This window comes from Triplophysa rosa, linkage group LG5, assembly GCF_024868665.1.
Source record: "Triplophysa rosa linkage group LG5, Trosa_1v2, whole genome shotgun sequence".
NCBI lineage: Eukaryota > Metazoa > Chordata > Actinopteri > Cypriniformes > Nemacheilidae > Triplophysa > Triplophysa rosa.
In genome coordinates this window covers 8,959,302-8,972,909 of record NC_079894.1, presented here as the reverse complement: position 1 = coordinate 8,972,909, position 13,608 = coordinate 8,959,302, and the positions used below count along the sequence as shown (strand labels likewise).

The 13,608-nt window shown below is 37.3% G+C and overlaps 1 protein-coding gene across 8 annotated transcripts in view; it reads left to right on the top strand.

Annotated features, from left to right (window-relative positions):
• Positions 1–13,608, top strand: part of tnika (TRAF2 and NCK interacting kinase a) — a 100,152-nt gene that overhangs the window by 41,780 nt on the left and 44,764 nt on the right. For all 8 annotated transcript variants that reach the window (XM_057334936.1, XM_057334935.1, XM_057334932.1 and 5 more), the window contains exons 3-4: positions 9,612–9,668; positions 12,371–12,496. In XM_057334936.1, the coding sequence (XP_057190919.1) occupies positions 9,612–9,668; positions 12,371–12,496 (183 nt within the window). The remainder of the gene's footprint in view (positions 1–9,611; positions 9,669–12,370; positions 12,497–13,608) is intronic.

The following is a 13,608-nucleotide window of genomic DNA, read 5'->3' as shown; positions in this document are numbered from 1 at the left end:
TATACTGAAGTTGAGTTTAGAAGCAACATCCTAAAGTCAAATTTATATATTTAAACAACAAAACAAAACTAACCCAACCCAAGGAAATCCAGGGTTTTTGGAACTTGACTATTCGACCAGTGCAGTACTTTTAATAAACGTGTGACAGACTTTCAAGAGAATGATGATGGTAGTCTTGTTATCCAATATGACAGGGTTCCTAACTTTGTTTTAGTCCAAGGGACCCCTTGTGCCTGGTACACTATATGTTGTATTCAGTTATGTGTTTGAAGATGTGTGTAAGATACCATTTACAATGTTTAAGAATCTGTGCTGCTTTAATTTCAATAACATTGAACAAGTCCTTATTCTTTAGCATGACTTGCATCACATTTTAATGCGTTTAAATGTTAAAGGTACATTGTTACACTTGGCTGAATTTTTACAGCTTAATTTTAGTATTGGTCAAGGTGTCAAGGTTAATTGTTTAATATTTTTGTTCAATACAATTTTATATTTGAGATTAAGATGATAATTCCCACACCCCCTGTTGACCCCCCTGTGCTCTATGATGTCTGCATCTGTGAAACCTGTAAAGTGAGTTGGAAGGCTTGCATGATTGCGCTTTAAGGATGAAGCAGTGCTAATGGACAGGAGCTTCTTGTTAATTATAAAGTCATCTTAATGTTTGCTATTAAATGTTACGTTGGGCTTCAAACTTTGCTGTCTTAGCAGTGCCATCCCTTATTCTCTCCTTCCCCTCTCTCTGTCAGATATTTGCACCTCATGGGAGTTCTCTGTCATATGGTTGCTCGGAAATGTTGCGTGTGAATTTTAAATATTGACAAACGACAAACCACACTGTGGGATTAAACTTGGATAAATTGGCTCTCTAAATCTGCCCAGTTATTTGCTATGCTCGAATGCTGTGGTTCTCAAACATTTTCGTTGTAAGGCCCCCTTTGTGTAGGGTGCATCGCTTTGCGCCCCCCCAATAAAGACTTATCTTAACTTAAAAATTGTATCAAACCAAAAACATTCAGTTACACAATGCTGGAATATCAATTCTTTTGGTTGGTGGTCTTATTTTTCTGATGTTTGATTGCATATTAAAATTTATGATCAATTTCAATATTTCATAAAATGCCACAAAAAATGTGGCCCCCTGGATCCACCCTGCGCCCCCAGTTTGAGAACCACTGCTCTAATGAACCAGATTAAGAAAAAGGTTACATTTTGCACAAAACATTCTGTTTACATATTCAATATAACAATAGATCATAATGATTATACTTGTTTGTCACGTGGAACTTGGGAATTTTAACATTTCTGCAGTGAGCGGGAATGAAGCCCCATTTATAAACTATGCTTATCTGTGCTTGTTGCAGGCTGCTCTGTTTTCCAATTCTTGATCTCTTTTAGATACTTTGTTCCATCTCCACTTGTGGTTGTTGGTCTTTCAAGAGGTGAAAAGTTTGCTCTGCTGTGGTCTGGTGGTGGCACATGTCCAAGTCTGGTTAAAAGTGCGCAGTCAATTTAAGCTTATCAGGGATGCTCACCTTGCACTGCTCCTCTGCAACCATGCAGACAAGCTGCAAGCCAATTGGTTTCAGAGGGAGCTGAGCGATGAGAGACGCGCAGTTCTCAGTTGCATCTCAAGCAGTCCTGCGATCTCATTAAACCCGGTTGTTTTGCTGTGACTGCTGCCGATCCTTGTCATCTCACCCCGGAGCCCTCTGTCAGGAGTTTTTTCTCTGTATGTAATGCACCAGAATGAGACTGAGCCAACTGCAGAAGACTTTGCTTGCGATGTAGGAAATTTGCGATAGACTGTCATTGGGAGCTGAAGGAACATGCTGGAATACCACATATGTTGAGGAAGCCACAGAATAACACATGCAAGATTTGATGGTCCAGTGTTTGTGTGCAAGGGGACCTGGGTTTAAATCCTAAATGAACAAAGTTCTTGTTCAGTAAACCAGTTCACAGCTAGCGATCACCATGAATTTGGATCAACATGATGAAAGTTATTAGATGACAAAGTTCAGTGTAAAGCAAAATTTGAGTCATGTGAATAAGATTTCTTCCTTATGAATTCTGTACCATGGTACATTGATGGTATCGGATGCTAATTACAAGGTTTTCTGATACTGTGAATATTTTAATCTTATTTTTTTATTTGTATGTCATGTAAGGGATAATATGTGCAAGCTGCCGGTTGTTATTGCAAGAATAAAACCCTGACAGTGAAGTGACAGTGAGTTTATTCTTGCGATAACAGCTGGCTGTCTGTACATTATCGTGCTTATTTATCAGCTACTCGCAAATAATTGAACATTAAATATTGATTTGAAATATTTTATTAGCTCATTTTAATGAATGCAGACCTTCCACGAGGAAAAACTGTTTACTTTCGGTTTAAAGTAAGACACAATGCTCAAATGCCAAGAGCAGGCAATTTGTTTGAATCATTTGTAAATATAATGTCATGTATGTTATTAAGAGACATATTTATAATTATTTTTTGTGTAATATTAAACTTTGCCTGTCAAAATGATCTACAACATCCGGGTTACCATGTATTATTAGTTTTGAGCGGTTGTTATCGGGAATATCAGACGATTGGAATGAAGCGATTGGCCAATCAGAATCAAGTTCCAGAGTGCCTTGTAATAAGCAGTAGTATAGTACTATGTATAGTGACACTGTACAGGACAGACAAGTCCCTCTACACCAAAGCCCAGACATGAACCACACCAACCAATTTTAGGATTAATTTGAAGGTTGACTGTGAGCCAGACCCCATTGTCTGACCTCATTGATGTTCTTGTGTCTGAACGGAAACAAATCCCTGCATTTATGTTCCAAAATTCTGGTGGAAAGCCGTTCCAGAAGATTCTTTGGGAACTAAACGGTCAGCAAGCACAGCCTTTGGGCATATAGTGTACTTAAAGAATACTAAAGGTGCCAAAAATGTCCATAAATAGAGCACCATTAAGCCACGTCTAATACTTAACATTAGTGTGTTGTAGTTCTTTGTAAGTCACTTTGCTATTAAAAAGAAATAGTGTTTTAAAGTGTGTGTTACAATGCTCCATATAAAGAGCCCTATTCATCCTCATCATCTTTCATTCCCGCTTTGTTTACTCTGAGAGCCAATTTTTTATAATTCCTGTTTGTTTGCTTATAAAGAAGCCTTAAGATGGTGTTTGGGGAATGCCTGTTTGAGTCAAAGAGAGTAGTAGAGAAATAAATACTGAATGCCGCATTCACGTGATATGTTTTTAAAATCTAGTAATCCTCTTTCACGCTGGCTGCTACTGCAGATCTAGGTCTCAAAGTCTGGGATAAATACTGAATGGTGTTGAGATTATGAAAACACGGCTTTAAAATGCACTCTGCGCTGACTCCGTGCTATTGGAGAAATCTCACTTGCAGTGCAATGCAAAACAGTGACTGTGCTTTATTTAAAGTGAGATATTGGGTATTTTAGTGATGATACACTTTTTGCTGCGGTCAAGAGTTTGTCGATGGTGTCTTTATAGTGCAGGGGTAGTTCCAAGAGGTCCAGTCTTTATATTTTCTTCCAAACGGACAGTGTTTTTTTAAATAAATCAATTTTAAATCAATTTATCCCAGTTATACAGTATATATGATATGATCTTTTATCAGGCCATTTATTTTATATTTTGATATCCACAGTATGTAGCTCAGGAAATTCCATCCCCAACCAAGAGCAAAGACGGACTACTTGTCACATTAACGCTAAATTTACAATACTTGGTATTTAATGCTAAACTTACATCACAGGACAGCAGTTTGAAGTTATAGCTGCACTCAGTTACATTATGCCATTATTATTTTCCTTGCTTATAACATTACTCTGTTGTCTGATATCGATCACAAAATAAGACCAAATTAGACCTAAACAGTTTCAGCAAATGATATTTCCTAAATCACAACTAATAAGCTCTCCCTATATTTCATAAATATTTACTCAGTAACTTTTAATCAAAGTCACTGAGTGCAGCTGTGACACGTCAGAGGAGACCTGGCCCTCCCGGCTGAGACTGGTTTCTCCCGAGGTTTTTTTATTCTCCATTGATTTATCATTGGAGTTTGGGTTCCTCGCCACAGGGCAGTGTTGGCTTGCTCACCGGGAGACTGCATTTATTAGATATTATTTACTAGAATGATCTCGCTTGTTCTATAAACACCATGCACTGTGCTGTGGTTGACCTTTTCTGTGTTTTTCTGTTTTTCTTATTTTCTCCTGTAAAGCTGCTTTGGAACAATGCACATTGTGAAAAGCGCTAAATAAATAAATTGAATTGAATTGAATGCATATATGCATGCATGCTATGTATGTATGTATTGTAGGCTCTGTGGCTAGGGGAATGCCCTCTTAATAAAAGTCTAATAAATAATATTTGTAAATAAAAAAAACTACTGACAACATACAAACAACAAATCTTATGAAACAATTAAAATGCTCTCATCATAAACAGAAAACATCTTTACTTACTAAATTAGCCTTTCCATTCTATATTTAAATGATTAATTTAAATCCCAATTAGAACGTTGTTCATTATAAAATGTGACCCTGCATTTGAAAACACAGCAAAAGTCTTTTAACTGTTTTCTACATAAAATCATCCTACAGAATATTCTGTGAAAATATAACAACAATATCTTCAATATTGACTGAATAATGCCATTTCAAAGATTGAAATCTTAGTGAAATTAATGCTTGAAATTAATCTTTGATGCTTGTTGTCTAATAATTAATTTGATTATGAGTCTTTAGCCTGGGTTTTCACAGGGTCACAAATGTTTACATGCTGACCAATAATGCTAATGCTAAATGTAGATAAAGACGTTATGGTTAATAAAATATCTCAAATCTGGTTGAAAGGATGGAGACATCTAGCAAACAGTAAACAGACTGACAGATACAAATACTTTAATATTGCTGCATTTTGTTTACTGTTGTGTGTCCATTTACCTGCTGTGTGTGTCTGCACTACTGTTGTTAAAATAAGCGTGTCTGCTGCTCTTCATGCTGCGTGTCTTTGGCAGGAGAGAAGCAGCGCGCGCGGAGCGGAAAGGGTTAAATTGAAGCACGTTTGGCGCAAGACAAAGATATACGTTAGTGGCAAAAGATCAATTACATAACTGTTCCTGAGAGCGCGTGTGATGCGATTCTCTGTTGTGTAGACACGCGGCTCAATTTAAACAACTGAAATAGTCAAATGCTTTATTAGGCTATGTCTTGCGGTCCGGATGGAACGAATCAAAGGTCAGGATCCAGCCCGCGGTCCGCCAATTGAGGATGACTGTTCTAGTGTCTTTCTGTTCTGGACTGAAATCAATAACTGAATACCTGCTGATGGTAAAATAACCCAAGAAAAGAGAATTGGATTTTTTGTTGAATGACAGCCGAATCTATTCACAGAGGCTTTGAAAAGCAGCCCTGTCTGGCCCGTCTGCTGTATGTGTGTGTGTAGTTACAGTAGTGGAGGTTATTATGCTTGTGTAATGAATGGTAAGGGACTGTGCGTGTTTGAGATGAGATGAATCGCTGGCTATTAATGGGGCCTCCTGAGGTGGTCCTGTCAATTGCCTGACAATCTTTCTTTTGGCTCTCTGACAAATAACCAAGGACAGCCGCCTTATGGCCAAATCCAGCTGGTCAGGCTAAGATTTTCTACAGAGGCGATTCCTTTTATCCTTCTGGCATTTAACTGTCAAGATACCGTTTATCTCTGGTGTCTTTGTATCTTTTTTTGAGGCTTTGCTGTCTCTATATTTTGCTGTGTTTATTTCTCTGGTGTCTGAAGGATAACATATTGTTGAGGTGGGAGCCATTGAGTTTTAATTAATAAAGTGCTGGCTGCCGATTGGCTGATGCTGTGAAAGAGTCTGTCACCATGCTTGTGACCCACATTGGAAGGATTTGGCAGATAGCTTAAGAAATACATGAAGCAAGACAGGACAGAAGACTGTGGCATGGGTTAGCAGGACAAGGACTTGAGCAGACCTGACATATTCTGAAAATTGTTATTTTCAATGTTAACATATTGTTAAAATTCTCAACAAAAAAAAGTATTTTTTATCGAAGTATTATCAAAGTGTGATGCTATCAAAACATGACTTTGTTTAAAAATCCTCGCCTTCCTGATTAGGGATGTACGAGACTAATCGACTAGTCGTTTAAACGGTAAGCTCCTACTAGTCGATATTGAAAACAACAGTCGATTACACGAAAAAATTACACAAAATGTTATTATTTACATGACTTTCATTTAAATGTTTCGTTTAAAAACCTTTTAAATGACATACTAAAACAATATCTTTGAAAAAAGAATTATTAATAGTCTTTAAAAGTGTATCAGGAACGAAATCTTTTAATTTTAGGTCAGATCAAGCATGCCAAGTCAAGTCAACTTTATTTATGTAGTGCTTTTTACAATTTTCATTGTTACAAAGCAGCTGTACATGACACATATTGACTATAAGCAAAACTTTGAAAGTTTCCTTTGTGCCAATTGCAACACGCTCAGAAATGACCACTTTAAAGACGAGTTGTGGGGCTGTTTTGAAGGAGGAAACGGGTAGGTTTTACGCAAACTATGTCATATCAAAGTGGCATAATAATAATTTCACTGGAGCCATGCGTAACCATACTGTATTGAGTTCTTATTGCCACTATGCGGAAAATGCGTCGGAAGCACGGAATGCAGGCGTAAAACGAAAAAGTAGATAATGATCTAAAGCTACATACAGTTATGTTAATAATTACTTAATAATAAATATCAATATTTTAATATTTAAAATGCATGAAAGACGGATTTACATTATTTGATGGCAGAATGAGCTGTAAATGCAGTGAATGCATCTTGAGCACACTCAATAAATCTGAGATGAGAATGTCTCAGCTTCTAGATTCAAAGAACTTTGAAATGTCTTTGATTGTAACGTTTAGCACAAAAAAGCGCTTAAATTTTGAGAGTTTACGCAGATTCCTCAGACGGAGTTATTGTTCACAAACATTGAGACGACTTTCATCCGAGCATATTGCTTGCATTTCCTCAACAAGAACATGTAAAATAATATTAACATCATAATCACATGCGGACTCGAGTGTTTAGCCTGTATGTTCTGTAGTGGCTTTTTCATTTGCTTTGCGTGAGATCAAATGCGTAGCTTACTTTTTGTCCATTGCTTTCTATTCACTTTTTTGTTTATACACATGTTGCTTTGCTTTATAAATAATATAAATATGATATAATGTAGGCTATCTTGTTTGTTGATCGGCTATAGGCCTTCCCTTAATTATAACTTGTAGGCTACTTAAATTGCGACATAATTAAAAAAAGCTATGTTTTTTTTTTCATTCAGCATCATTTAAATAAACAAATAATGAAACCTTCGTTTTTAAGCTTTTGATTAATTGTTGTTAAATATTTTAAGTTTCATGATTTCAGTGTAATAGTCACACTTGTACTAAAATTCAATTTAAAATTTCAATTAAATTTTAGTAATCAAATTAGAGTCCGAAAAAACAGACTTAAATGAGAAAATAAAATGGATTTTGTATAGACTACATATTTTAAGCCCAGGCACAGACCAGCCAAAGCAAACAAATGCTAATGGCGTCACTTCTTGCAGCCGCTAAAACGATCTAGTCAGGGTTGGCGTATCAGCAAATGCAGAAATATTAGTGATCATAACGTAAGGAAAGTGGAACACATGTGCCTGTTTTAGCGACATGAAATATTGGATATGAACAGTTATATTACATTTACGCATTTGGCAGACGCTTTTATCCATAGCGACTTACATTGCATTGTATTATACATTTTGTTTCTGACTATGTGCAATCCCCTGGGATCGAACCCATGACCTTGGCACAAGCTTGATTAATAGCCTACATTCTTTAGTCTTTAAAATGTGTTACATAGGCCCTATGCAAAGTTTTTGGGCCGCCTTCTGGGCCATTCTTAGTTTTAGACTAGTCGACTACACGGTTACAAAACTTTAGTTTAAATGACTGTCAAATTAGTTGTAGCGCACATCCCTAATCCTGATATGGTAACGTTTGCTCAACCAATAGCATGAGTTGTGTTTTTTGACCAATGGAAGATATGTGGCGTGTTTTTGAAACCTGTTTGTGAATGGTCATTCTCTTTTCTTTTTGCAAGTATGAAATGTAGCAGCATCTAGTTTTTTTTTGTTACGAATTGCAACCAACGGCTCACTCCACTGCTCACCCCTCTTTTTGAAGCACTACGGTGGCTGACACAGAACTAAGATGTCGTCACGTTTTCGCTTCTTTGATGGAGATAACGTGATTTAAGAAACATGCTCTGTAGAGCAGTTTTTTCCGTTTAGTGCTACTGTAGAAACAATACGGTGAATTCCACGTAAGGGGACCCGCTGTGTATGTAGATAAAAATAGCTTATTCTAAGGTAATAAAAACACAACGCTTCATTATGTGAGTTCTTTATACATACAATCTGCAAAAAAATGACACATGACCTTTAAATGACACCAGTGGCAAATTCCGTTATTAAGATTGTCATTATTTCCCGCATTAGTATTTCAAAACAACTCTCAACCCTATTGACTTGTAATTGACATTTCGTTTCCCTGAGTCATGGTTTCAGTCAGACATGATTGCCGAGTTGCGAGAGACACCGATGTGTTAATGACTGTACATGCTGAGGTTAAAGACATGCCGCATGGTACGGTGTAAGGAAAGCTTGTGCTGTTTTCTGTGTCTGCTACTCTCCCTGTAATGAACCCTCTCTTTCTTTGTCCACTTTCAAATCTGGACTTTACGGACCTGCACAACTGCAATCCTTCCAACTTCAGATTTCTGTGATTCAGAAATGAGGGAAGCCTGCCTCAACTGTAAACCCACATGTGATTGGGATTTAGAAGTACTGTGTGCGTTTTGTGTGTCCATGGGGTATTTCACTGTTGGACACTAATACGCTTATATAGGTTATTAATGATGTTGATGTGTATGCTTTTGTCATTTAAGATAAATAATGGCATTTAATAGACAGTGATGGCATACTAATGGTATGAAGCGTGCATACGGGTCAAGCCATTTTACGAGCCAAAAATATAATCGTCTCTTCCAGTTTAAATATTAGTAAAACTAGTTCAAGATAGACAAATATTTAAAAACAAACAAAAATTGTTAATGAGAAAAACGTGTATGAATTATAGGTGTAATCTATTTTCCAATTATAGAACAACTGTTTTCTTTGTAATGAAAGGTTTTCTCAGGTTGTATTTGTTAGGATAAGATCGTAATAACAGCCGGTAATACTGGAAATGAACACTCCCAAAAACACTCGTATGAGTTGATCGTTGGCATTTGTGAGTTCCACAACATGTGTGACTGTATCTTAACAAGTTAATCTATTAACATAATATGGTGTTACATACTTAAAATGCATACAATTTGTTTGCAGTCGTTTTATTTGTTTGCCTGTTTCTGTATGGGGTATTTGATTTGAGACTTGATTTATACTTTGTTTTCAGGATGTCATGAAGGAGGGTCATATTGCTATTTGTCATTTCATCTTTTACTGAATCAGTGTTTGTTTTTCTGCAGGGCCGACATGTCAAAACGGGTCAGCTGGCTGCCATCAAGTGTATGGATGTCACAGGGGTGAGTTTCTTTAACATTTGACTTCTTTAATGCTCTGAAACTATTGTCAAAACTACACCATGGCAAATATTCCTGGCTGAAATCTGCAGGTTTATTTAAAGAGTTTGTTGCCAATTTAATTTTTTTTCCAAAATCTTGTTTTTATTGTGAATTTCAATTAATAGCAGTCTAACTGCACTTGTTTTGATGAAGTAATAATAACCCAAATAAAATACAGCAAACTAACACAATAAAACACAATAAAAACATAACATACTAAAAACAGGATTTTTGCAAGTTAACTCTATTTTGGCCTAACTTTTGTCATCACCAGTGTTGGGCAGTAAAGCGTTACTGTAGTTTGATTACTTTTTTGGTAATGGAGTAATTTAACGCGTTATAATTCCTAAAATAGTAATTAGATTATAGTTCCAAGCCCAGGTAACTATACGTTACAGCTGTGTTACATCGTTGCCGTTGTATCGTTTTATCATTTAAATTGTAAAAAGCGAAATAGCTTTTTCAAAGTCTGGATGCCTGCCTGTCGCACCCGCGACGTCATCAAACTGAAACGTGCCTGCGCGGAAAGTACTACCAAAGCCACTCTATGGAAAGCCTGCCACCTTAAGCTAAAAACTCGTAACGGCCAATGCTATCGCGAGAGAGAAACGTATAGTATTTGTAGCTGGAAATACAATCATTATTTTGAGTTTATTTCTGTCAAAGGCAAGAACATTGTTGTGCGTTGTCGGTCATGTGGAGGTAAGCAAAACCCTCTCTCCCGCGAAAAACAACCTGAAAGGGCAGTACAGCACGGTTAAACTTCTGGAGAAAGTAACGTCACCGGGCACGGAGAGCAATGAATCAACTTCTACTGTCAAGTGCCAGGCTGCTATTAGCAACATGTTATGTTTTGTCAGACTAGGTTTTGTTGCTCTAACGCTGTTATATTTGTTAAATGATTTGTTAAAATGTCACAGAGTTGAATTATTATTATTATTTATGACAGGCTTTAGTATGGAATAAGCAGAAAGAATGTATTAAAATAATTAAAGTCGAGATAGAGTAGAGTATGCACTTCCTAATAAAGTTTATTCTTGAGAAGGCTAAAGAGGTTATTTTGTGTTTTTGAGGGGTGGGGGGTAGTAATGGAACGAGTAGTGTAACTAATTACTTTTGAAATAAAGTAATCAGACCACTTTTAAAAGGAGTAATCAGTAATTTAATTACATTTCTGAGTAACTTGCCCAACACTAGTCATCACAGTCAATTTCAGTTATATATTTTTATATCAATTAATTAAAAATCCTTTCAAAATTGTAATCATACAAAAATGAACCTTATTCACAAGACTGTAATGATGCGTTCAACGGTCATCAGCATCGTAAATCCGTCATCGTAAGGTTTTTTGTACGTTTATAACACTATACTTTGTATTCTATTACCTTTGCATCAAATTACAAAAAACAGTTAATGCGAGGGTGTTTCTTATATAGCGTCTATGGAAGTCATGGTAAATTTGACATCATTCTCTCTTGACTGCCATTATCAGTGAAAGCACTGTCGTTGAGTTTTTCTTTTGAAAAAAAGCTATACTTAGACAGTCATTTGTTTGCTGCTAGCATGTCATTTTACTGAATATTCGAGCCCAGTCTCATGAATTGCATATAAATAACACGCGCGTTGCATTATCGTGAAATACGTACGCCAAAGTTCGATTTTGTGTGCATAAATACACCTATTTTTGCGTGCATATGATTTAGCGCACGTGCATACGTTAACCAGCAATTTGTCTTATTAACCTGTCCCCAAACCCTAAACCTAATGTTAGCGTGCGTGCAGTCCTAACAGTATTATTTTAATTATTTCAGTGTTTCCTCTTCATGTACGTTTCAAAATGGCTGCTCTCCAGCGAGGTGCACGCAAACATTGGCTTATCATATGCACGCAAAATCGAACTTTGGCGTACGTATTTCACGATAATGCAACAGCGTGTTATTTATACGCAATTCATGAGACCGGGTTGAATATTCAGTCAGTTTCATATTATTTCAGTCATGTTTGCTCTTTTTACTGGTTTATATATTTCAAGTTTCTTTTTATCTGATTGTGAAGTCACTTAATGATATTTCATATTTTATGATTTTATCACAGTTAAATATATTTATGAATAATACTTAGATTCTATTCCACAAAAATCCACATTTTTTTTATAAACCGAGCAAACATCCAATGCAGTTAAAATGGAAACAACATTACAAAAACATTACAACATGACACAGTTTTAGTCAATATTATTGTTTATTTCCCTGCAAATTCCCACTTTTGTAGGTTTTGAGAAAGACGCGTCTTGTCTGCCTGACCTGTAGTAAAAGCGACAGAGATGATGAGAGTTGAAATGAGGTCTGTCATTATTAACTCAGATTGCTGTTCATCAGCAGCCGCATCCATCATCTTGCTCTTGAAGAGATCGTTGAGTGGGGAGCTGAGGAGTCCCAGAGGACTACTCCAGTCAGAGTCTAATGAGGGGGTCTTACGGCTAATCCCATGCCCCCTTTTCCCCTCAGCTCTCCACTTCATATTAAAGCACCTCATCTTTAAGTGGGCCATCCGCTGTCGTTATAGGTCAGCCAGAGGGGTCTCTCTGGCCTCGAGCTTTACTTAAATTCGAGAATGTTAGATGCCACATATCCCATGATCCCCTGCTGCATGTGTCCTCACAGGAGGAAGAGGAAGAGATCAAGGCTGAGATCAACATGCTGAAGAAGTACTCCCACCACAAGAACATCGCCACCTACTATGGTGCCTTCATTAAAAAGAACCCTCCTGGCATGGACGACCAGCTGTGGGTGAGTACTGTGCCCCGCTGTGCCATCATTGAAAAGAAATGGAGTGTGTCCATCTACGGGTTGCGCAGTGTAAATGAGCCTATGGGGATGTGTATAAAAATGGGTTTTGATGGGAATTGCTGAACATTGGTCAAAGCGGCTTTGTCTTGTCATGGAGAATAAATAAAGATCTGTGCTGGGAAGCGTTGAGGAATCAATAAGGGCTGTGAAGTTTTTTCAATACCAGAAAAGAAAAGTTTAGTTTGATTTTGTTTCTGTTTTTGCTCTGTTTGAAATTGGTGAGGTCAGTGAGGCCAGCCGGATATCTGAAGTGTAGACCTGTTGTGACAATGGAACAGGGTTCTTTTCTCCTCCCTGCCTTTAGTGCTGTCCGAATGGCCCTCTCCATCTACTTCCATTTTCATCCATAGTCGGATCAGCCCTGATAGCGGCAGGGTAATTTGTGTTGTTTATCAGGGGGTGCAGGGACTCGCTGCACCAATAAAGATAGACATCACGGGAAATGGAGTGCATTTGTGACACGTCTCGGCACCGAGTGAGGAGAGACCTTTCAGATGAAGGGTGACATTCCCACTGCTGCAAGACTTAAGGGCCGCAAAACTCAAATTCTCTTCAATATCCCCCCTGACCTGCCAATCACAAGGTGAAAGATAGTGAAAGATGCTGTTGGTATGAGAAAGTGATTGAAACTCGCATTCAATTTGGTCTTGGTTTGGTGCTTGGCGTTCATAGATGCTCTGGGATCAGCATTGGGTGAACATGAAAAAATCGAAAGGGAGCTTCTGTTGTTTTGTTTGCAAGTGTTGCATTGTCAAGTGATAGTTCAACCAAAAATAAAAAATTCTGTCATTTAGTCACCCTCTTGTCATTTCAAACCTGTATGACTTTCTCTCATCTGCAGAACACAAAAGACGATATTTTGAAGAATGTTGGTAACCGAACAGCACTGACCCCCATTTACTTCTATTTTATGGACACAAAAACAATGGAAGTGAATGGGTACCGCTGTGTTCGGTTACCAACATTCTTCAAAATATCATCTTTTGTGTTCTGCAGAAGAATGAAAGCCATACAGGTTTGAATTGACAAGAGGGTGAGTAATGATGACAGAA